Source organism: Protomyctophum bolini, assembly GCF_963924005.1.
Source record: "Protomyctophum bolini genome assembly, chromosome: 8".
In the NCBI taxonomy this organism is placed as follows: domain Eukaryota; kingdom Metazoa; phylum Chordata; class Actinopteri; order Myctophiformes; family Myctophidae; genus Protomyctophum; species Protomyctophum bolini.
This window is the reverse complement of record NC_137869.1, coordinates 27,565,262-27,584,096: the sequence shown is the minus strand read 5'-3', so window position 1 is coordinate 27,584,096 and position 18,835 is coordinate 27,565,262. Positions and strand designations below refer to the sequence as shown.

The 18,835-nt window shown below is 46.4% G+C and overlaps 1 protein-coding gene across 2 annotated transcripts in view; it reads left to right on the top strand.

The window, feature by feature from the left end:
- Positions 1-18,273, top strand: part of colgalt2b (collagen beta(1-O)galactosyltransferase 2b) — a 44,780-nt gene extending 26,507 nt beyond the window's left edge. The window contains exons 2-12 of one of the 2 annotated variants that reach the window (XM_080771179.1): positions 2,018-2,128; positions 3,282-3,399; positions 3,614-3,748; positions 4,842-5,046; positions 6,612-6,731; positions 8,005-8,078; positions 8,677-8,783; positions 8,898-9,030; positions 10,069-10,196; positions 10,746-10,952; positions 16,348-18,273. In XM_080771179.1, the coding sequence (XP_080627305.1) occupies positions 2,018-2,128; positions 3,282-3,399; positions 3,614-3,748; positions 4,842-5,046; positions 6,612-6,731; positions 8,005-8,078; positions 8,677-8,783; positions 8,898-9,030; positions 10,069-10,196; positions 10,746-10,952; positions 16,348-16,627 (1,618 nt within the window). In that variant the 3' untranslated portion in view covers positions 16,628-18,273. Of the gene's footprint in view, positions 1-2,017; positions 2,129-2,529; positions 2,570-3,281; positions 3,400-3,613; positions 3,749-4,841; positions 5,047-6,611; positions 6,732-8,004; positions 8,079-8,676; positions 8,784-8,897; positions 9,031-10,068; positions 10,197-10,745; positions 10,953-16,347 lie in introns of those variants that run through there. The other variant, XM_080771180.1, reaches the window with a different exon arrangement.
- Positions 18,274-18,835: the final 562 nt, after the last annotated feature.

Below are 18,835 nucleotides of genomic sequence, written 5' to 3'. Positions count from 1 at the left end.
GCTTCTCGCACACAGGCACACTTCATGTTATGAAACACATGTGCACATGCACACACGCGTGCGTACGCACACACACACACACACACACACACACACACACACACACACACACACACACACACACACACACACACACACACACTATTATTGTTATTAACCTCTCCTTCAGACCAGCTGCTGTGTCTGTTTGTCTGTCCGTGATTGCCTGCTTATGCATGTGTCTGCAGGTAACTGAGGAGTGTAGTACTGTAATGATAATAGAAAATACCTGAGAATGTTTACTGTTTCTGAAGTGAGGTTTGTACACGCTTTCTATTTTGGTTTGCGTGTGTCGTGCGTGCATTCGCGCACACGTGTCTATGTGTGTGGAACGACACACCCACCACCAAGCGGTGGTACATTTTGCTCATCAAAATTGTCATCTTCTCTGTTGACATGGTACACATGGTGTGTGTGTGTTTCACTCTAGTTAGAAAAGTTGGGTGTGATTTTGGAGTGAGTACAGCAAGGAATATTACAGAAAGTAGTGGAAAACTCCATCTCAGTACATGTGTGTGTGTGTGTGTGTGTGTGTGTGTGTGTGTGTGTGTGCATGCGGGTGTGTGTGTGTGTGTGTGTGTGTACACAGGGATCTTTCACACATTGTAATGATGACCTTTCCTCTATAAGCTCATTTTAAACACATGTATTTCTTCCGATACGGTGAGCTCAGATGTATAGAGGACAGAGGGGATAGCATGTTGAGCAGCATGTGTACGGCGTTAGTCCATTTCAACATTACCAAAAAGAACGCACGCACGCACACACACACACACACACACACACACACACACACACACACACACACACACACACACACACACACACACACAAACACACAAACACACAGACATAGTGTACTCTGAGTCAGCCCTGGCTGCTGGTATGGAAACCTCCGAATTTGTGAGGCAGAGAGTGACAAACAGGCAGCTGCAATACTTCTACGCTAACTTGCACACTGACGTCTGTGTGTGTGCGCGCGTGCACACATGTGTAGTGACTGCTGAGTGCACTGCACATCATGTGCACATGGACGTCTCTTGTAAACAGGTCAGCCTCGGTAGCATTTCTTTTATTTTTCTAAAAAATTTATCCCACGATTCTGCAACCCATTTTTTTCACCCAGTGTCAATTATCTAATGTAATTCTGGGCGCTACACTTCCTCTGCCAATCTGGGGGAGCAGCGGACTGACCTCATGCTTCCTAGTCCAAGCTGCTTCTTTTCACCTGACAGTGGAGAGTTTCCCCGGCCGGACGTAGCGCGTGGAAGGAACACGTTATTCCGACCAGTTCCTTTCCTTTAGAGACCAGGATTACTGCATGTTTTTTGTGAGGGTACCTACCCTAGGGGACATGGGGAACATGCAAACTCCGTAATTTATACTCTGTCCTACAATGAAGTGTAAATCAGGCTTTAGGGTAGCAAGGGAAATGAGAGTGGCAGACAGGAGCTTATTATTCTACCACCACACTGAGTAATTAGACTCATTGGAAGGAGGCTTGACCTTTTGTCTAGATGCCAAAACCTTCTGATCTTTGGCAAGCGACAGCTGAGATGGGATTGGTTTCACAATTGATTAATCTGTTCATTATTCAATTATTATGTTCATTATTCATAGTTGGATTAATCAGTTCATTATTTAATTATTCTGTTGTTCATCTGCGATTTATGTAGACCATAAAGATGATGGTGAAATAAATGGTGTAATTGCATAAAATAATAGCAAATGTCAGAACATTATGTCAGATGCCATTAAGTGGGGTTGAGGGACTCTCAGGGTTCCTTAAAGGGGTTCTAAATGTACCCTTACAGGTCTGTAACACTGACCGTGTACACATTGAACCAAAAGGACCAGTTAGGGTCCATTTGTCATTCCTAAAGAATTTGCAGGTTTTGCTGGTGCTTCAACTGAGGAGTAACACAGTAAAATGCTGTGAACCTCGACTGACCGACTGCTGTATTTGCTGTTGTTTCAGGGCAGCAACAGACCACAATGTGGACAACACCACTGCCATGCTGAAAGACTGGCTGAAGAGAGTACAGAACCTCTACCACTATGTGGAGTGGAGACCCATGGACGAGCCAAGGTAAGAACCTCTACCACTATGTGGAGTGGAGACCCATGGACGAGCCAAGGTAAGAACCTCTACCACTATGTGGAGTGGAGACCCATGGACGAGCCACGGTAAGAACCTCTACCACTATGTGGAGTGGAGACCCATGGACGAGCCAAGGTAAGAACCTCTACCACTATGTGGAGTGGAGACCCATGGACGAGCCAAGGTAAGAACCTCTACCACTATGTGGAGTGGAGACCCATGGACGAGCCAAGGTAAGAACCTCTACCACTATGTGGAGTGGAGACCCATGGACGAGCCACGGTAAGAACCTCTACCACTATGTGGAGTGGAGACCCATGGACGAGCCACGGTAAGAACCTCTACCACTATGTGGAGTGGAGACCCATGGACGAGCCACGGTAAGAACCTCTACCACTATGTGGAGTGGAGACCCATGGACGAGCCAAGGTAAGAACCTCTACCACTATGTGGAGTGGAGACCCATGGACGAGCCACGGTAAGACAAAGCATTTAGTGCTCAGATCAGACCCCCAAATAGGCATTTTTCTAAATATTTCAGACACTTTCAACATACAAAAAAAAACAAAAAAACGTTTGCTTGTACTATGAGCTTGTACATCTGCTATGTTTGAGAACCACTGTTCTAAATCCAAAGAGGTTTCTGAAAAAAACATGTGTTGCTATCTATATCTCTCTATATAGCTAAAATCTTAAATGAAATGACAATGCTTTCCCAGTTTTAATATATATACACCAATATCTCTAGTATTTAAAACAACATCCATATTTGATGATTCCATCTTTTCCATTCAACCACTTTTAAATGAACATGGGCACATGATTTAAACTGGTCACAAATGACCTATGAACCATACCGTACTCCAGCCAACCTGGACTTGAACTGCATCTGAGTTCAAGTCCAGTTTGTTTGATTTGTGTGAACTCAGTGTGTGTGTACCAATTGAAAAGCTGGCCTCGAAACATAAATTCATGTGTACTCGGCTGAGGTTTGCATCGGGTGTGAAAACTAATATGAACAGAACAACATTATTATTGTGAAAGCTGAGAGGGGGACTCAGTCCAGGCAGGTACTGAGTTTCCCTTCGGTCTCAGGTCCTATACTTCCAGGCCAGGTACTGATCCCTCTGTTCTGTCTCAGGGCCTATACAGACGAATGGGGGGCGAAGCACTGGCCTCCCTCCAGGTTCCAGCATGTGATGAAGCTGAAACAGGCTGCGCTGAAGTCCGCCAGGGAGAGATGGGCAGATTACCTACTGGTAAAGACTGGCATCACCAGACACGCAGGCTCAATCTACACTCTCAAACGTTTTCATGTTAAGGACCCCCAAATTGATGTGTGTGTGTGTGTGTGTGTGTGTGTGTGTGTGTGTGTGTGTGTGTGTGTGTGTGTGTGTGTGTGTGTGTGTGTGTGTGTGTGTGTGTGTGTGTGTGTGTGTGTGTGTGCGCGTGCATGCGTGTGTGCGTCCCCAGTTTGCAGACAGTGACAACTTGCTGACCAACCCTCGTGTGTTGGACCTGTTGATGGCAGAGAACCTGACCCTGGTGGCTCCCATGATGGAGTCTCGCTCTCTCTACTCCAACTTCTGGTGTGGAATCACCCCACAGGTAACATGGAATTAACCCATTAAGACCCGAGGCAGATTCTAAAAAATGCTAATTCCTAAGAGTTGTCTGAAAGGACCCCCAAAATTATATGTAATTTGCCATGGCACACTTTGCATCTCATTGGTGGGCAATGGACAGTTCGGGAACCTGCCTACCAGTGACATCATCGATGGGGTTTCCTAATAGAGGGCTACTACAAACTACACTATCCCTCCATCCTTCACAGAGCTACAACAAACTACAATATCCCTCCATCCTTCACAGAGCTACTACAAGCTACGCTTGCCCTCTCCATCCTTCACAGGGCTACTACAAACTACACTATCCCTCTCCATCCTTCACAGGGCTACTACAAACTACACTATCCCTCCATCCTTCACAGAGCTACTACAAACTACACTATCCCTCTCCATCCTTCACAGGGCTACTACAAACTACACTATCCCTCTCCATCCTTCACAGGGCTACTACAAACTACACTATCCCTCCATCCTTCACAGAGCTACTACAAACTACACTATCCCTCCATCCTTCACAGAGCTACTACAAACTACACTATCCCTCCATCCTTCACAGAGCTACTACAAACTACACTATCCCTCCATCCTTCACAGAGCTACTACAAACTACACTATCCCTCCATCCTTCACAGAGCTACTACAAACTACACTATCCCTCCATCCTTCACAGGGCTACTACAAACTACACTATCCCTCCATCCTTCACAGAGCTACTACAAACTACACTATCCCTCTCCATCCTTCACAGGGCTACTACAAACTACACTATCCCTCTCCATCCTTCACAGGGCTACTACAAACTACACTATCCCTCTCCATCCTTCACAGAGCTACTACAAACGACACTATCCCTCTCCATCCTTCACAGAGCTACTACAAGCTACACTTTCCCTCTCCTTCCTTCACAGCACAGGGCTACTAAAAACTACACTATCCCTCTCCATCTTTTACAGAGCTACTACAAACTACACTATCCCTCTCCTTCCTTCACAGAGCTACTACAAACTACACTATCGCTCTACATCCTTCACAGAGCTACTACAAGCTAGACTTTCCCTCTCCATCCTTCACAGGGCTACTACAAGCGGACTCCAGACTACCAGCCAATCAGAGAGTGGAAGAGGCTGGGTTGCTACGGCGTTCCCATGGTGCACAGCACCTTCCTGCTGGACCTGCGTCGCGACGGCAGCAGAGACTTGGCCTTCTACCCTCCTCACCCCGACTACAGCTGGGCCTTCGACGACATCATGGTGTTTGCCTTCTCAGCGCGGCAGTCAGGTGAGAGGGTCACTGTGTCTTGTATCTCCATGTTTAAATGGTATGGGGTTTTTTGTGGGGCCGAGCTATAATCTCTTAAAGCAGCACTATGTAACTTTATTTTTTGAGTGGCGCTAGCCCCTCCTATATACAGGTTTAACGTTTGTTTTTAGTTAAACAAACATTAAATGTCATTAACAATAAAGAGAGTTTAATGTTGGTTTTGTCTGTGTTTGTTTTACATCACCATTACATCACCTAATCATAGCAACATGGAGTTAAACTTTAATATATTAGCGCCCCTCACTTCTCACTTTCCTATGCCCAGCTTTGTGTGTTTGTGTGTACCACATTTGTGATGATTTGATTGACTGAGCACGGAATGTAATGTATGATGATAAGGGCTTCACTTTACTTTACTATAAAACGGCACAACGTTTGGGAACCATTTCAGTAGTAATACACAGACTCTGGTGAGTGAAGAGCGGGAGAGTAAGCACCAGAGAATACTCGCATGTGTGTTTCCTGCTTATAATGTTATTGTTTTGTTTGTGTTGTGTAAGTGTGCATTGTACCACTCACTCTTCAAAGGTATTTAATGGTTTGCTTAATAGTTCAGTTTGTTCCCTGTCAGTCCTTATGCACATCATACACACATGCCCACATGCCCGCACACACACACACAAACACGGACACGCGCACGTACGCACTCACGCACGCACGCACACACGCATGCATGCACACACACACACACACACACACACACACACACACACACACACACACACACACACACACGCACACACACACACACACACACACACACACACACACACACACACACACACACACACACACACACACACACACACACACACACACAGAGCACACACAGAATCGAGCCATAAAGACGCACATGGAGCCTATTATCTTCACTCTGCCTCATCTGCCTTAATCATAGGATATGAAACAAGCCAGCATTGTTCTAGCGCTGCAAACACAAAAGCCTGCTTGTTACACATAACGATACCAAGAGTTAGGGGCCATGTGAGCGGAGAAGGGCTTTGGATATCATGTCCGGAGCACTCGGACGCATCGTTCAGAACTATTAGCCATTGAGGTGCTCAAACGTCGTGTCACCTGGGTTATTAGCACAAATAGCCTAGCTGAAACAACCGTAGACATCATGTTGTGAAATAAGAGGAAGGGAGTGGAGGCTGGCTGGTGTCATAAACCGACCACATGAAGTCTGAGATCCACATGAAGCTGTAACGCTTTTACTGGAGTCAGTCTTGTTTTTGTTTAGGTCTGTGAGTTGTGTATTTGTTTTGTGTGTCGGCTCAGAGACCTTTATGTGGGATGGGAGATAGTTTTTTAGGTGAGCATTGTGTGTGTATGTTTGTTTGGAAATGTTTTGGGTCGAGGGGGCGTGTTACTGTTTACAGAACTCTCTCTTACTCGTGTGTGTGTGTGTGTGTGTGTGTGTGTGTGTGTGTGTGTGTGTGTGTGTGTGTGTGTGTGTGTGTGTGTGTGTGTGTGTGTGTGTGTGTGTGTGTGTGTGTGTGTGTGTGTGTGTCCTCTAACAGATGTGCAGATGTATGTCTGCAACAGAGAACACTATGGCTTCCTGCCGGTTCCACTGAAGGCCCAGCAGAACGTTGAGGATGAGAGCGAGGGGTTTATACACACCATTACTGAGGCCTTGAGTGAGTTTGCATGAACATACATGCACCCACACACCCACACACACACACACACACACACACACACATACAGTACATGTGTATGACTGTTTGACATTTCATTGCTGTCGGGCAGAAATCTCTCATCTCTGGAGCGAAGCGATGCATTTTGAGCTTGTAGATCTGCTACTTTCGATGCTTTTGAATTTGAATCCTGAAAAACATAACAGTTTTGGACATGGACAGGTTTCCACCTGACACAAAGACAATTTGTTCTTTACAGTAACACAAGTGTAACATGTGTTACTGTACATGCCTGTACATGCTTGTACATGCCTGAACGCTGAGGAACGTTTGTTCACTCTCGTCAGAGGTAAATACAAATCATGCAAAAGGACATACAATGAGTGCTGGCATTTTCTTCACCTCAACTTATATCTTCGAGCCTTGCACCTAGAAGGATTTTGTTTTAATCTGGAGTTACTGCTACGGCAGTACTTATTTCTTACTGTACATGCCCACAATTACTACTGTAGCTATACATGACATGATACTTTTAAGATGTGTATATTTTCTCCTTTGGCTTCCCTAGTTCCTCTCCTTCTCTCCTCCTTGACCTGGCTGAGTTTTATAATGTTGTCCTCTTTCAACCTACTTACTCACTGTTGCTGTGTGTTACATACAAAAATAGACAATCCTACTTTCATAACAACGCATATCGCTGTGATTTGTTAGTTTGAGTTACTACAGTAACAGTTATACAAATCTTTGTGTAAATAGTTTTACATGAATGACTTGTCTTCAACCCTAGCATTCCTATTCCGAGGGGAACATTAGCCAAAAATAGCAGATCTACAATGTAGTGGGGATAACCTGCTTCATCTCTCTTTCTCAGCTAAGGGCTGATTGGCCTGAGAATCATTGAAGGCCCCTGAGATGGCTATTTTCAGTATGTCACACCAGCAGTGTAAAACAGGCCTTAGAGTGAGTGAACAGAGAAGGGCAGAGGGAGGACTTGCAACATACCTGTACTTCCCAAGCTGGGAATCAAACGTGCAACATTCATGTGGTCGATGGAAGCAATAGCTGGCCTATACTCTGTCACTCTAACAGTATCTCATCCACTCTTCTCTGTACAGTATGTTTCCACCCCTCCCATAGGTCTCTTTATAATCATTCCTCTCCCCACTTAAGAGATTTGTAAATAAACCTCTACGGTCCAGAAAGTACTACTGTAATTGTGACCCCATCCCGCTATTTTTAACCTTCCGTCCTCTCTCTTTTCTCTTGCCAACAGTTGACCATAATATCGAGCCTTCTCAGCACCTGGACTCTCCGCCAGCACGGCAGGAAAAGATAGGTTTCGATGAGGTGAGTTGTAAGAGCCAAGTCCTGTCTGTCCAGGGAAATAAAGGCTAGAATTGCAAACTCTCCCACTGTACTTCTATCCGTCTGTATATTTACTGTACTTCAGCCGGCCACTCCCACTTCCTGCCTCTGTCCCAGTTTCCTTCCTTCCCCCTTGCCCTCTCACCCTCACCTCCATCCTCATTGGTTCCTGCTTCCCTTTGCTTTGGAGTTGTCTTTGTGTTATTGTTTGTTTTGCTTTGCAGTCTCTCAATAGCCTCCCTGATTGTCCTGTGATGACAGACATTCATACAGTAGGGCAGAGATGGTAATAAGCATGTCTGCCTGTCACCGTCAGATTCAGGATCCTCTATTATTCTATAATCTATATCCGATGTCTGTGTCCTTTGACAGATCTGCCCTCCTTCAGTCTTCGTTCTCACGACGGCAAATTACTTTGCTGTCTGCAAACACTCTGCAAAGAAGACTTGCAAATACTAGAGCACAATGCAGCTTTAACTCTTTTTTTAACATTAATTTATGCTATTTATACATGTAGTAATGTCGCTGTCTCTACAGTATGTTCATTCTTTCTCCTCCTGTGTTTCGTTGGAATGAACAGATCTTCTTGATTAACCTGAAACGCCGTTTGGACAGAAGGAGCCGGATGTTGAACACCTTTTCTTCTCTCGGTCTGCAGGCCACACTCACAGACGCTGTGGATGGCAAGTATGTCCCTAGCACTAGCAGCTTTACTGCTTATGTTGATACCAATACTTTTGTACATAAGTAAAACATGTGAGACATGTACTTTTTCCCACCACTGGTGTTCCTCCCTGTCAGAGCACTGAACACGTCCCAACTGCAGGCGCTGGGAATAGAGATGATGCCTGACTATAAGGATCCTTACTCTGGCAGAGTACTGACCAGAGGGGAGATTGGTTGTTTCCTCAGCCACCACTCCACATGGGTGCAGGTAAGCACGTAGAAGACTGACATACACACAAACAGTTCCAAAACAAGACTCTGGGGGCGACGCTGGCCTAGTGGTTAAGGTGTATACTGTAGGCTCTAATGCAGTCTGACAAGCAGTTGCAGGTTTGATTACCAAGCCTGATAACTTCTGCTGCGTGTCACTTTAGACCTGAGGACGATTCTACAAATGCCTTCTAAATCTTGACAGTTTTCTGAAAAACCCATGTTTCTATGTCAGTCTTTCTCAAACAATTTCATGTCAAGGACCCAAAATGATTATGTAATTGGCCGCCGACCCCCATCTGAAAATATGTTTGTTCCAAGGACCCCCCAGAAGCAATGATTTGAGTTAAAACGCAGTTCCGCTGGGCAGTCACTGCGGGGACTGCGGACTGCCCAGCAGAGCTGTTTTTAATGTGTTTATTGGGCGTGCACACGCAGAACCGACACACCAAATGCGGAAATCACCCGCCGCTCCCAAACATGCGTTGGTCCGACATGCGTTGCTCCGTGCTTGCGGTTATGGTTTGAGGTAGGTTGTCGGTCTAATGACAGTCGGACCAATAGTATGACGGAAATAAAGACTGTACCCGTGCGGTGATGCTGGTTTGAAGCACGGGTAGAGAGCTATTTCTTCATCGAAACTACCTGTGGTATAATCCCTGTCTCTCTCTCCCTGTTTCTTGTTTCTCTACTGTGTAGTAGTGTGTACTATCAATAAAGGCAAGAAAAGCCCCAAAAATATGTATCAAAAAACAAGACTGTAACTAAACGGCCCCCTGGAGTTTCATAGCACTATGACCATTACATTTTGACAACATGTGTCCTAACCGGCTCTTCACGCGGTGCGTCGACCTGTTTCTCAGCTTGCCGTCACCGTTAGTGTATAAGCATAAAGGTTTGAATACGGAGGTTTGAATATGGAGACAGCAACGATAATATTCGCCCTCCTGACATACAGTATACATCCACGCAGTACCTTAAAAAGCAGACCTGTGGTGTAACAAGACATGTGTTTGGTTTGTGTGTTGCTGAGCAGATGGTGGAGCGAGGCCTCCAGAAGGTTCTGGTGCTGGAGGATGACGTGAGGTTTGAGCCCAGGTTTAAAAGGAGGATACAAAACATCATGGAGGACTTGGAGAAGGTCCAGCTGGACTGGGACCTCATGTAAGAGCGCACGCACATGCACACGCGCGCACACACACACACACACACACACACACACACACACACACACACACACACACACACACACACACACACACACACACACACCTACGGGCACACACATCCACCCATGTACGCATGTTGAACCTTAACAACTTTAACTACCTCCATCCCCGGCCTACATCTTTAGATAAACACAGTTTTATCACTTGTTGAAAATGTTTACATTTAGATCAATCCATTCGTAAAAAAATTAAATTTGTCTTTTTTATGTAGAAACAGGAACTCAGTTGGGCTCCTCCCCTTTCTTATCCACTTCCTCCCGGGTGCTTCTGTGTTTATTCCTACTGACAACAACACTACATATGTTTAAGGCAGTGTAGTTGTGCTGCAGAGTCTGTCTTACATTTAGGTGAGTTAGATCAGTCCATTTCTGCAGTGGATCATCAATTTCACCTCCAGCTCTCCTCTCCCTTCTCTCTGCCCTGTCTGTCTGTCCGTCCATCTGTCTGTCCGTCTGTCCTTGTCTCTGCTGCCCCCTCCTGGCAGCTATGTGGGGCGTAAGCGCATGCAGGTGCGCCAGCCAGAGCGCTCGGTAGAAGGCGTCAACAACCTGGTGTGGGCCGACTACTCCTATTGGACGCTGGGCTACGCGCTGTCACTGCAGGGCGCCAAGAAGCTGCTGGACGCACAGCCCTTCAGCAAGATGCTGCCCGTGGACGAGTACCTGCCCGTCATGTTCGACAAACACCCCAAGTCAGTGTCCGTCCACACCTTCTGTTCTCTCTTCCTGTTGTTACGTTACTTAGGATTGTGAAATAAACACCTCAGCCAATGAAGCACAGGATAGACAACGTATTTATTTAGATTTAGAGCTGAGCAATGTTCACCCTAATGTGCCTAACTACCCCAACTTTGCATCATCATTACACACACACACACACACACACACACACACACACACACACACACACACACACACCTCCTCTGCTTGCACACATGTGTACTCAAAGTAAACGCTTTAGCTGCAACTGCAAGAATCATTCCATCTCAACAAATGTTTTCTACCGTCGCGACGAGTGGACAGTTTGCGTTGGTCCTACGTGCATTAACGTTGGTCCGGCTGGTTTCATTTGCTGCGCCTGCTACTTCCATAAAGATAGCCTGATGAAGGCCGCATAGGCCGAAACGTTGCTATTTCCCTAATAAATGGTGGTCACTGCATTTGAAGACAGTGTGCGGTTGTTTTTTCCTTGTTCTGCGCCTGCTACTACCAAAACAACTGTACACAACATTTTGTCAACATTTATTCCTCTGAATAATAATATACTGAATAATAATGGATATGCATTTATTTCCCTTTTTTAATTTAACTGACCTCATAGCTTACAGATTATTAAAAGTAATGCAACTGTTACTTATTCTGTAATTAGTTTGAATAAGCCATAGCTTGACATGAGCGTAACGTACAAAGTGCACTCATCATACATATTATGTTGCTCAGCAGTTGTTCTCAGAGTTGCGCTCAGAAGGTTAGAGTTTGCTCAGACGGATGATAAATTAGAGCCATTGAATTACGACAGAGTTACGACATCTCCATTCACTTCACATGGCTATGGGGAGCATAGATGGGGAGCATAGATGGGGAGCCGAAGTGTGACAAAGCCCTGGACCGGAAGTTGACGGATGCACTGGAATCTATAGGAATCGAGTAGACAAGGCATGAACAAACATCATTTTTTTAATGACCGTGACCTTTGTATAGAATAATCGATGCAGACTTAATGAAAGAAGACATGTCACAGGTTATTTTTGGATACCTTGATAATAGTTGTCATGTTGCATAGAGTACATACCTAAATTTGGCGATATTTGGATCGCTCTCGATGAAAACAATGTATTTATAACAACCACTTGTCACACTCCAGCTCTGCTTGACTAGCGCTCGAGCGCTCAGTTTCTTTCTCCTCAATGACACAACTCTCTCATCTAAACGGCGCTGGGCTGGCCATGCTTTTGCGGCCCCCGCAAGAACGATGTAATTTGTCAAAACCAGATAGGAAGCACTGAATTGTTCTTTGCAGGCCTGTACTGTACCCTAGAAAGTGGATTTATTTATTGTACAATACTCACTGAGAGAGGGACAAACTGTAACTGGCGTTTTTAGATTTTTTTTTTGTTTTTGTTCAGCACCTGCAGAATGTTTTGAGATGTGCGTGCTTACCTGCTGTTTTTAGACAGTACAACAAACAGAGGACAAACAGAGAAATATTTACCCACAACCAAAAATAAGATTATTTGTAGGTGGTTCATTCATTCTGCACCTGGTTTTATCCCCATTTAGAACCTGACATGAAGACACAGACCTGACTTCATGTGTGAAGTGTACTGAACAAAATATCATACATGGATATAAATGCTGAAGCACATGCAGAGCACAATCTGTTTTTAGACTTTGCACAAGTGCGTGTGTGTCTGTCTGTGTGTGTGTGTGTGTGTGTGTGTGTGTGTGTGTGTGTGTGTGTGTGTGTGTTATTCTTAATGGGTGTTTTGGTGTTAAACCGCTGCCTCTTGCTTTCACCACTCCTTCTTTCTCTTTTCCTTTCCTTTCCTTCATTCTCCTCCTCCTCCTCTTCCTCCTCCTCCTCCTCCCCCTCCCCCTCCTCCTCCTCCTCCTCCCCCTCCCCCTCCCCCTCCTCCTCCTCTTCCTCCTCCTCCTCCTCCCCCTCCCCCTCCTCCTCCTCCCCCTCCCCCTCCTCCTCCCCCTCCTCCTCCTCCTCCTCCCCCTCCTCCTCCTCCTCTCCCTCCTCCTCCCCCCGTCCTCCTCCTCCTCCCCCTCCTCATCCTCCTCCTCCTCCCCCTCCCCCTCCTCCTCCTCCTCCTCCCCTCCTCCCCCTCCTCCTCCTCCTCCTCCCCTCCTCCCCCCTCCTCCTCCTCCTCCTCCTCCTCCTCCTCCCCCTCCTCCTCCTCCTCCTCCTCCTCCTCCCCCCCTCCTCCTCCTCCTCCTCCTCCTCCTCCTCCCCCTCCTCCTCCTCCTCCCCTCCTCCTCCTCCTCCTCCTCCTCCTCCTCCTCCCCCTCCTCCTCCTCCTCATCCTCCTCCTCTCCTCCTCCTCCCCCTCCTCCTCCTCCTCCTCCTCCTCCTCCTCCCCCCCTCCTCCTCCTCCTCCTCCTCCTCCTCCCCCCCCTCCTCCTCCTCCCCCTCCTCCTCCTCATCCTCCTCCTCCCCCCCTCCTCCTCCTCCTCCTCCATCATCTCCATCTCCATGAGAGTGTATCTCTCTGTCCATCACACAATATATACCAGTTATCAGTGGTACTACATTTACTTAAGTACTGTACTTACTAAGTACAATTTTGAGGTTATATTTACTTTACTTGAGTATTTCTCATTTCCAATATTTTTACTTCTACTCCACTACATCACTACAACAATATTGTACTTTTACTCCACTACATTTATTTGAAAACTTTAGTTACTAGATACTTTGGAGATTTTGATTATTAATACAAAACATACATTACCCACTTACAGCCATATACTGTACATATACCGGTACTTGAAAATAGCCGATGTACAAGCTCACAATGCGTTGCAATACATTACAATATTGATACTTTTACTTAAGTAAAACATTTGAGTACTTTCCCCACCACTGCCAGTTATCTGAGCTGTGAACATGTGAACATGCGAGCGGGAATTCAGGGATTCAGTGCATCGCTCAAGGATCGGCAAATTTGGTACTTCTCGGTTTGGTGTGTGTGTGTGTGTGGACACACACACACACACACACACCCGGCCCACGATCCGATCCGGTCCGACCCGGCCCCCCCTCCCCCGTCCCCAGCCAGTCCTGTGCTTCCTTTACACACACACAGGGCATGGATTGTTCTGTCTGCGTCAACGTGGTACGGAGGGAGTCACACACACACAATGGCTGCCTTTTCTGTCTCCGTCCTCCTGGTGGTGATGCCTGCTTACCCCGCTCCCCTCCGTGCCCTTCTCTCCCTTTTCCTCATCTTTTTTCTTTTTGCTCGCCCCTTCGTTCACCACCTGGTATAGCCTGCCCTTCACATCTCCCACCCCGACGCAAACTCTGTGCCACTTCCTCACATGCTTTATTCTTTCTTTTTTCCCCCCCTTTTAATCTCTTGCAGCCATCCACTCTCTCCATTCTGCTTCACTGAGCTCTGCTTTCCTCACACATACACGGTGCCGTCTCACTCCGTCTTCCTCACCGCTTTACTACTTCTCCCCCTCTCCCCCCTCCCCCTCCCCCCCCCCACCTCTCTCCCTCTCTCTCTCGTTCTGCCTCTCGGAGGAATGCGGGCCGGTGTGGCTCTCTCTTCCTGCAGCTGAAGAAGGGGACAGGATACCCATTGATAGAGTCCTGAGTATATGGGGGTAGGGTAGAGATGGACTCTGTGTGTGTGTGTGTGTGTGTGCGTGTTACTATATAAATACATAAAGATACGTGTCTAGTGTGTAGAGTATAGATTACTGTGTAAATATAGGATACTCTGTGTGAGTGTGTGTGTGTGTGTGTGCACGTGCGTGCGTGTGCGTGCATGGGTGCGTGTGCACGTGACTGTGTTCAAAAGCGTGCAGGACTAGGACATCGGGGGAGAGAGAGAGAGATGTGGAAAGATGGCGGGAGAAACGCCTGATTCAGGTTGAGTGTGTTACGTAAACACTAAACACACAGCAAAAAGTTTGTCTGCCACATTTAAACTGAGTATGTTATGTCAGAGTTATTTTAGTGTAAGGGGGGGATGGGGCCGTTTCTCCATTCAGGAAGTATCGGGGTCCCCCCCCGGAATACCTCTACTCTGTGGCTAAACTCTGCCAGCCAGCCATGCGGTCTTGTCCAGACTATAAGGCTTTAGGCATTTCAATCCGGCACAGCATTTCTGTGACTTGGCATTTTTCCATACAGTATATCGTTGCTGTGGGACAGAAACGTCTAATCTCCATATTCTAACTTTTTGTGTTTTTTCGTAAAAAAAGCTCTCTACTTGATCATACTACAGCGTCACACAAAAGTATCAAAAGCCTGAAACATGGTGCAAAGCGACACGTTTTAAGTTGTAGATCTGCTTTTTGTATTTGAATCCTGAAAAGTAACACTTTTGTACATGTGAGGTTTCCACCCAATAAACAATATACAGTATATTTTTTATTCAATTAAAACATTCTCAGAAACACAATGAACCACTCAATATCTATTTGCAAAAATAGGTCAACACAGAAAGAAAGCAAACCAGATATCCAGTAAATGTCATTTTGACCTGAGTCGGTAGCATGCTACAGATTATTTCTTGATTGTGTCTTTGCAGGCCAACCAGGAAGTGATCTCCACCATCGACGGAATATTTGCACTCGGTTTTGGATGAATTAAGAAAATAAGCTCTGTGGCCACCCAAACCACCCGAGCAATTATAGAAGTAGTGTCATTCATGTTTTAGAACCAAGCTAAAACCTCTCTGTGTCCATTTTTGTATGTGTTTGTGTACACTTGTGTTGGCTTTGGAGTGTGTGTGTGTGTGTGTGTGTGTGTGCGTGAGTGCCGCGCATGTGCGTAATGAGTGAGTAAGTAGGTTTTGGCACAGGTCATTTGCTAGTGGCAATAAAGGTGTCAGGTTTCACTCTCGCTGCAGAGTTGTGACAGCATGAAAAGGCAGGTTGAGCTACAGGGAGTTGACCCTGACCGTGACCTCTGTGTGTGTTGGAGTGTGACTCCACCTGGCTGACGTGTCACTCCTCGTTAGAAGTGCTGGTGTAAAGTAACTAAGTACATTTACTCAAGTACAGTTTTCAGGTACTTTTACTTGTACTCCACTATAGCCCCAGGGAGGGAACCTCTCCTTCCGCTATGTAGCTCCAAGATGAGGTCTCACTCATCCGGGTACCGACACAGGGACACACTGGCGAATATTTGCCACGATGCACAGCCAGCCAGTTCCAAAACATCTGAGAGCAGGTGGCATCGTGGCAAATATTCGCCAGTATAAATATAATAGTGTGTGTGGGGGGCTCCTTTCACAAATTGCATAATAGCACTTGGCCATACATACACATTGTTGTTCCGTCGTGAGATGTTATTTAGCTTTAATCCTCATCCCATCCCGCCCCCCTCCTCTTCCTCTTCCTCAGTAAGGACTTCATGTCTCACTTTGAGCGGCGGGACCTGAGGGCGTTCTCCGTGGAGCCGCTGCTCATCTACCCCACCCACTACACGGGGGAGCCGGGCTACATCAGCGACACGGAGACCTCCACCATCTGGGACGACGAGGCCGTGGCCACGGACTGGGACCGCCAGCACGGCCCCCGCAAGACCGCCCAGCAGGAAAACATCCTGGGCGTGGCACAGAACAGTGTCACCGGAGACACCCCGCCCCCGGCCGCGCGCGCCAGCCACGCGGATGAACTCTGAGAGAGAGAGAGACACCATGCAAACACACACACACACACACACACACACACACACACACACACAGAGAGACACACAGGGTTGAGGGGAAGAGACTTGTTTATATGTATACACAGTGTACACACAGTGAATGTCATACTGTACATATACACTCACACACATGCATGCACACACACACACACACTCTGACTCCATCCGTTCCGCATTGTTGTTTTCTCATTGGCCGCCTGCTGGCCAGTAGGAGAAGTGCAGGCATGGAGAGGAGAAGGCAGCAGGATGTTGACGAGGCCTAAACAGGCTCACGGTGACCATTGCTTTATTTATTCTCTACGCGCTCTGCTGGATAGGCTGACACACGCACACGCACACACACACACACACACACACACACACACACACACACACACACACACACAGTGCACACACAATATCGTCGTGTCAGGCATAAATCTTGTATCTCCACACAAAAGTTGTGAAAGCTTGTAGATCTGTTTTTTACAATATAAAAAAGGAATGGTTTTGGACATACCAGGTTTTCACCCGACAGTGACGATATGAGTATGCATGGAAACATTGTGGGTTCTCGGGACTCATAAACAGACACTGTTGCGGCCTGAGAAAACAAGAGCGACATGTGGGATACAAATCTTTGCCGTTAGGCGTGCGGAGAAGAAGAAGAAGACCGTACCGTACTTTCAATCAATGTCTTTTATACTGTTAAAAAAAAGATGATCTTTGTAATTTAAATAAAACGAAACAAAAACAGATGTGTTTTTATGGGGACAGTCCAGGGAACTAAAGAATCTCACACAGCTGTTCTGAAAACAAGGAGAGGGTGTGTCTCTGTGTGCGTGCGTGCATGTGTGTGTACAAAAAAAATACTGGTGTGGATTTTTCCTAAGCGTAGGAGGGTGACTGACAGCATACCCAGGACGGTTGCCACTGCTGCTGATGTCACTGTGAGAGAAGGACACACACACGCACGCACGCACGCACGCACGCACGCACGCACGCACGCACGCACGCACGCACGCACACACACACACACACACACACACACACACACACACACACACACACACACACACACACACACACACACACACACACACACACAGTACTGCCTTCTCTTGCCAAACAGTAAGACATAACAGATATCAGGTCCAGTATTGATGTCATTGCTGTTCTACTGTGTGCAGCTCCACCGCAGGCTGGACCTGCTGGCTTCACAGTACCTACATTAAAATACCACAAAAACACTCACTCTCAAAGCCCTACATTACAAACTTTGTACTGTACGTGTATGTGCTCAAGGTTTCACACAGGTTGGAATATTTCATCTTCTCGTCTTCTGTGTGTAGAGCGTCCTGTACAGTGCAGTGGTTCTCAACCATCAGGGCTCACTTGAAAATCCCCAAAGTGCATTTTCAGAGAATGTCAGGATCAATCAATTGATTGTGTTCCAGGCCGGCTTCGATCAATGGAACTAACTTAGTACAAGTAAGTATTTTGCCAGTTACTTTGGGGGGCCATTTGCAGTATCCTTGCGGCCTACAACGTGAGCCCCGGCCCACAGGTTGAGAACCACTGCTGTAGTGCAGTAAACAGGGCTGATTTGGGGCTGAACCAATAAAGCCTCTTCTCCTTTACTTTACCTGTGTTTTCTCTGACTCCTCATCCATTGTTTACTTGCTTGGAGGTCCTACAGTACATGGTTCACTTCTGCACTCTGTGGGGTGGGGTCCGGCCCGGCGACCCCCAGGTGTCCTTGGGCGGGTCACCAGCATATATATATATATATATATATACACACACACACACACACACACACACACACACACACATATATATATCCTATACCTATAGTCTATCTTAGGTAGGCTTAAGATGTGTTTTTTTTCTTTTGTTTTGTTTTTATCTTGTCAATTTGTGCAAAACAAGATTGCTGCCACTCAAAATTTAGCACACGTTCACACATGACACCCAAAATCAAATATGCCTGAACATTTAATAAAAATCTTAGGGGAACATTTTAACACATCTTTACTTCTGGGAGAAGATGGGCGTCCATGGGCCATGAAAAGGCACTGGACTAGTTCAATAAACAGTCACTGATACGTCTGAATGTCAAAATTGTAAATTGTTGTCTCTTTCAGTTATGACTACTGACCCTGAAGTATACATTACAGTGGAAAGTGCTGCAGACTACAT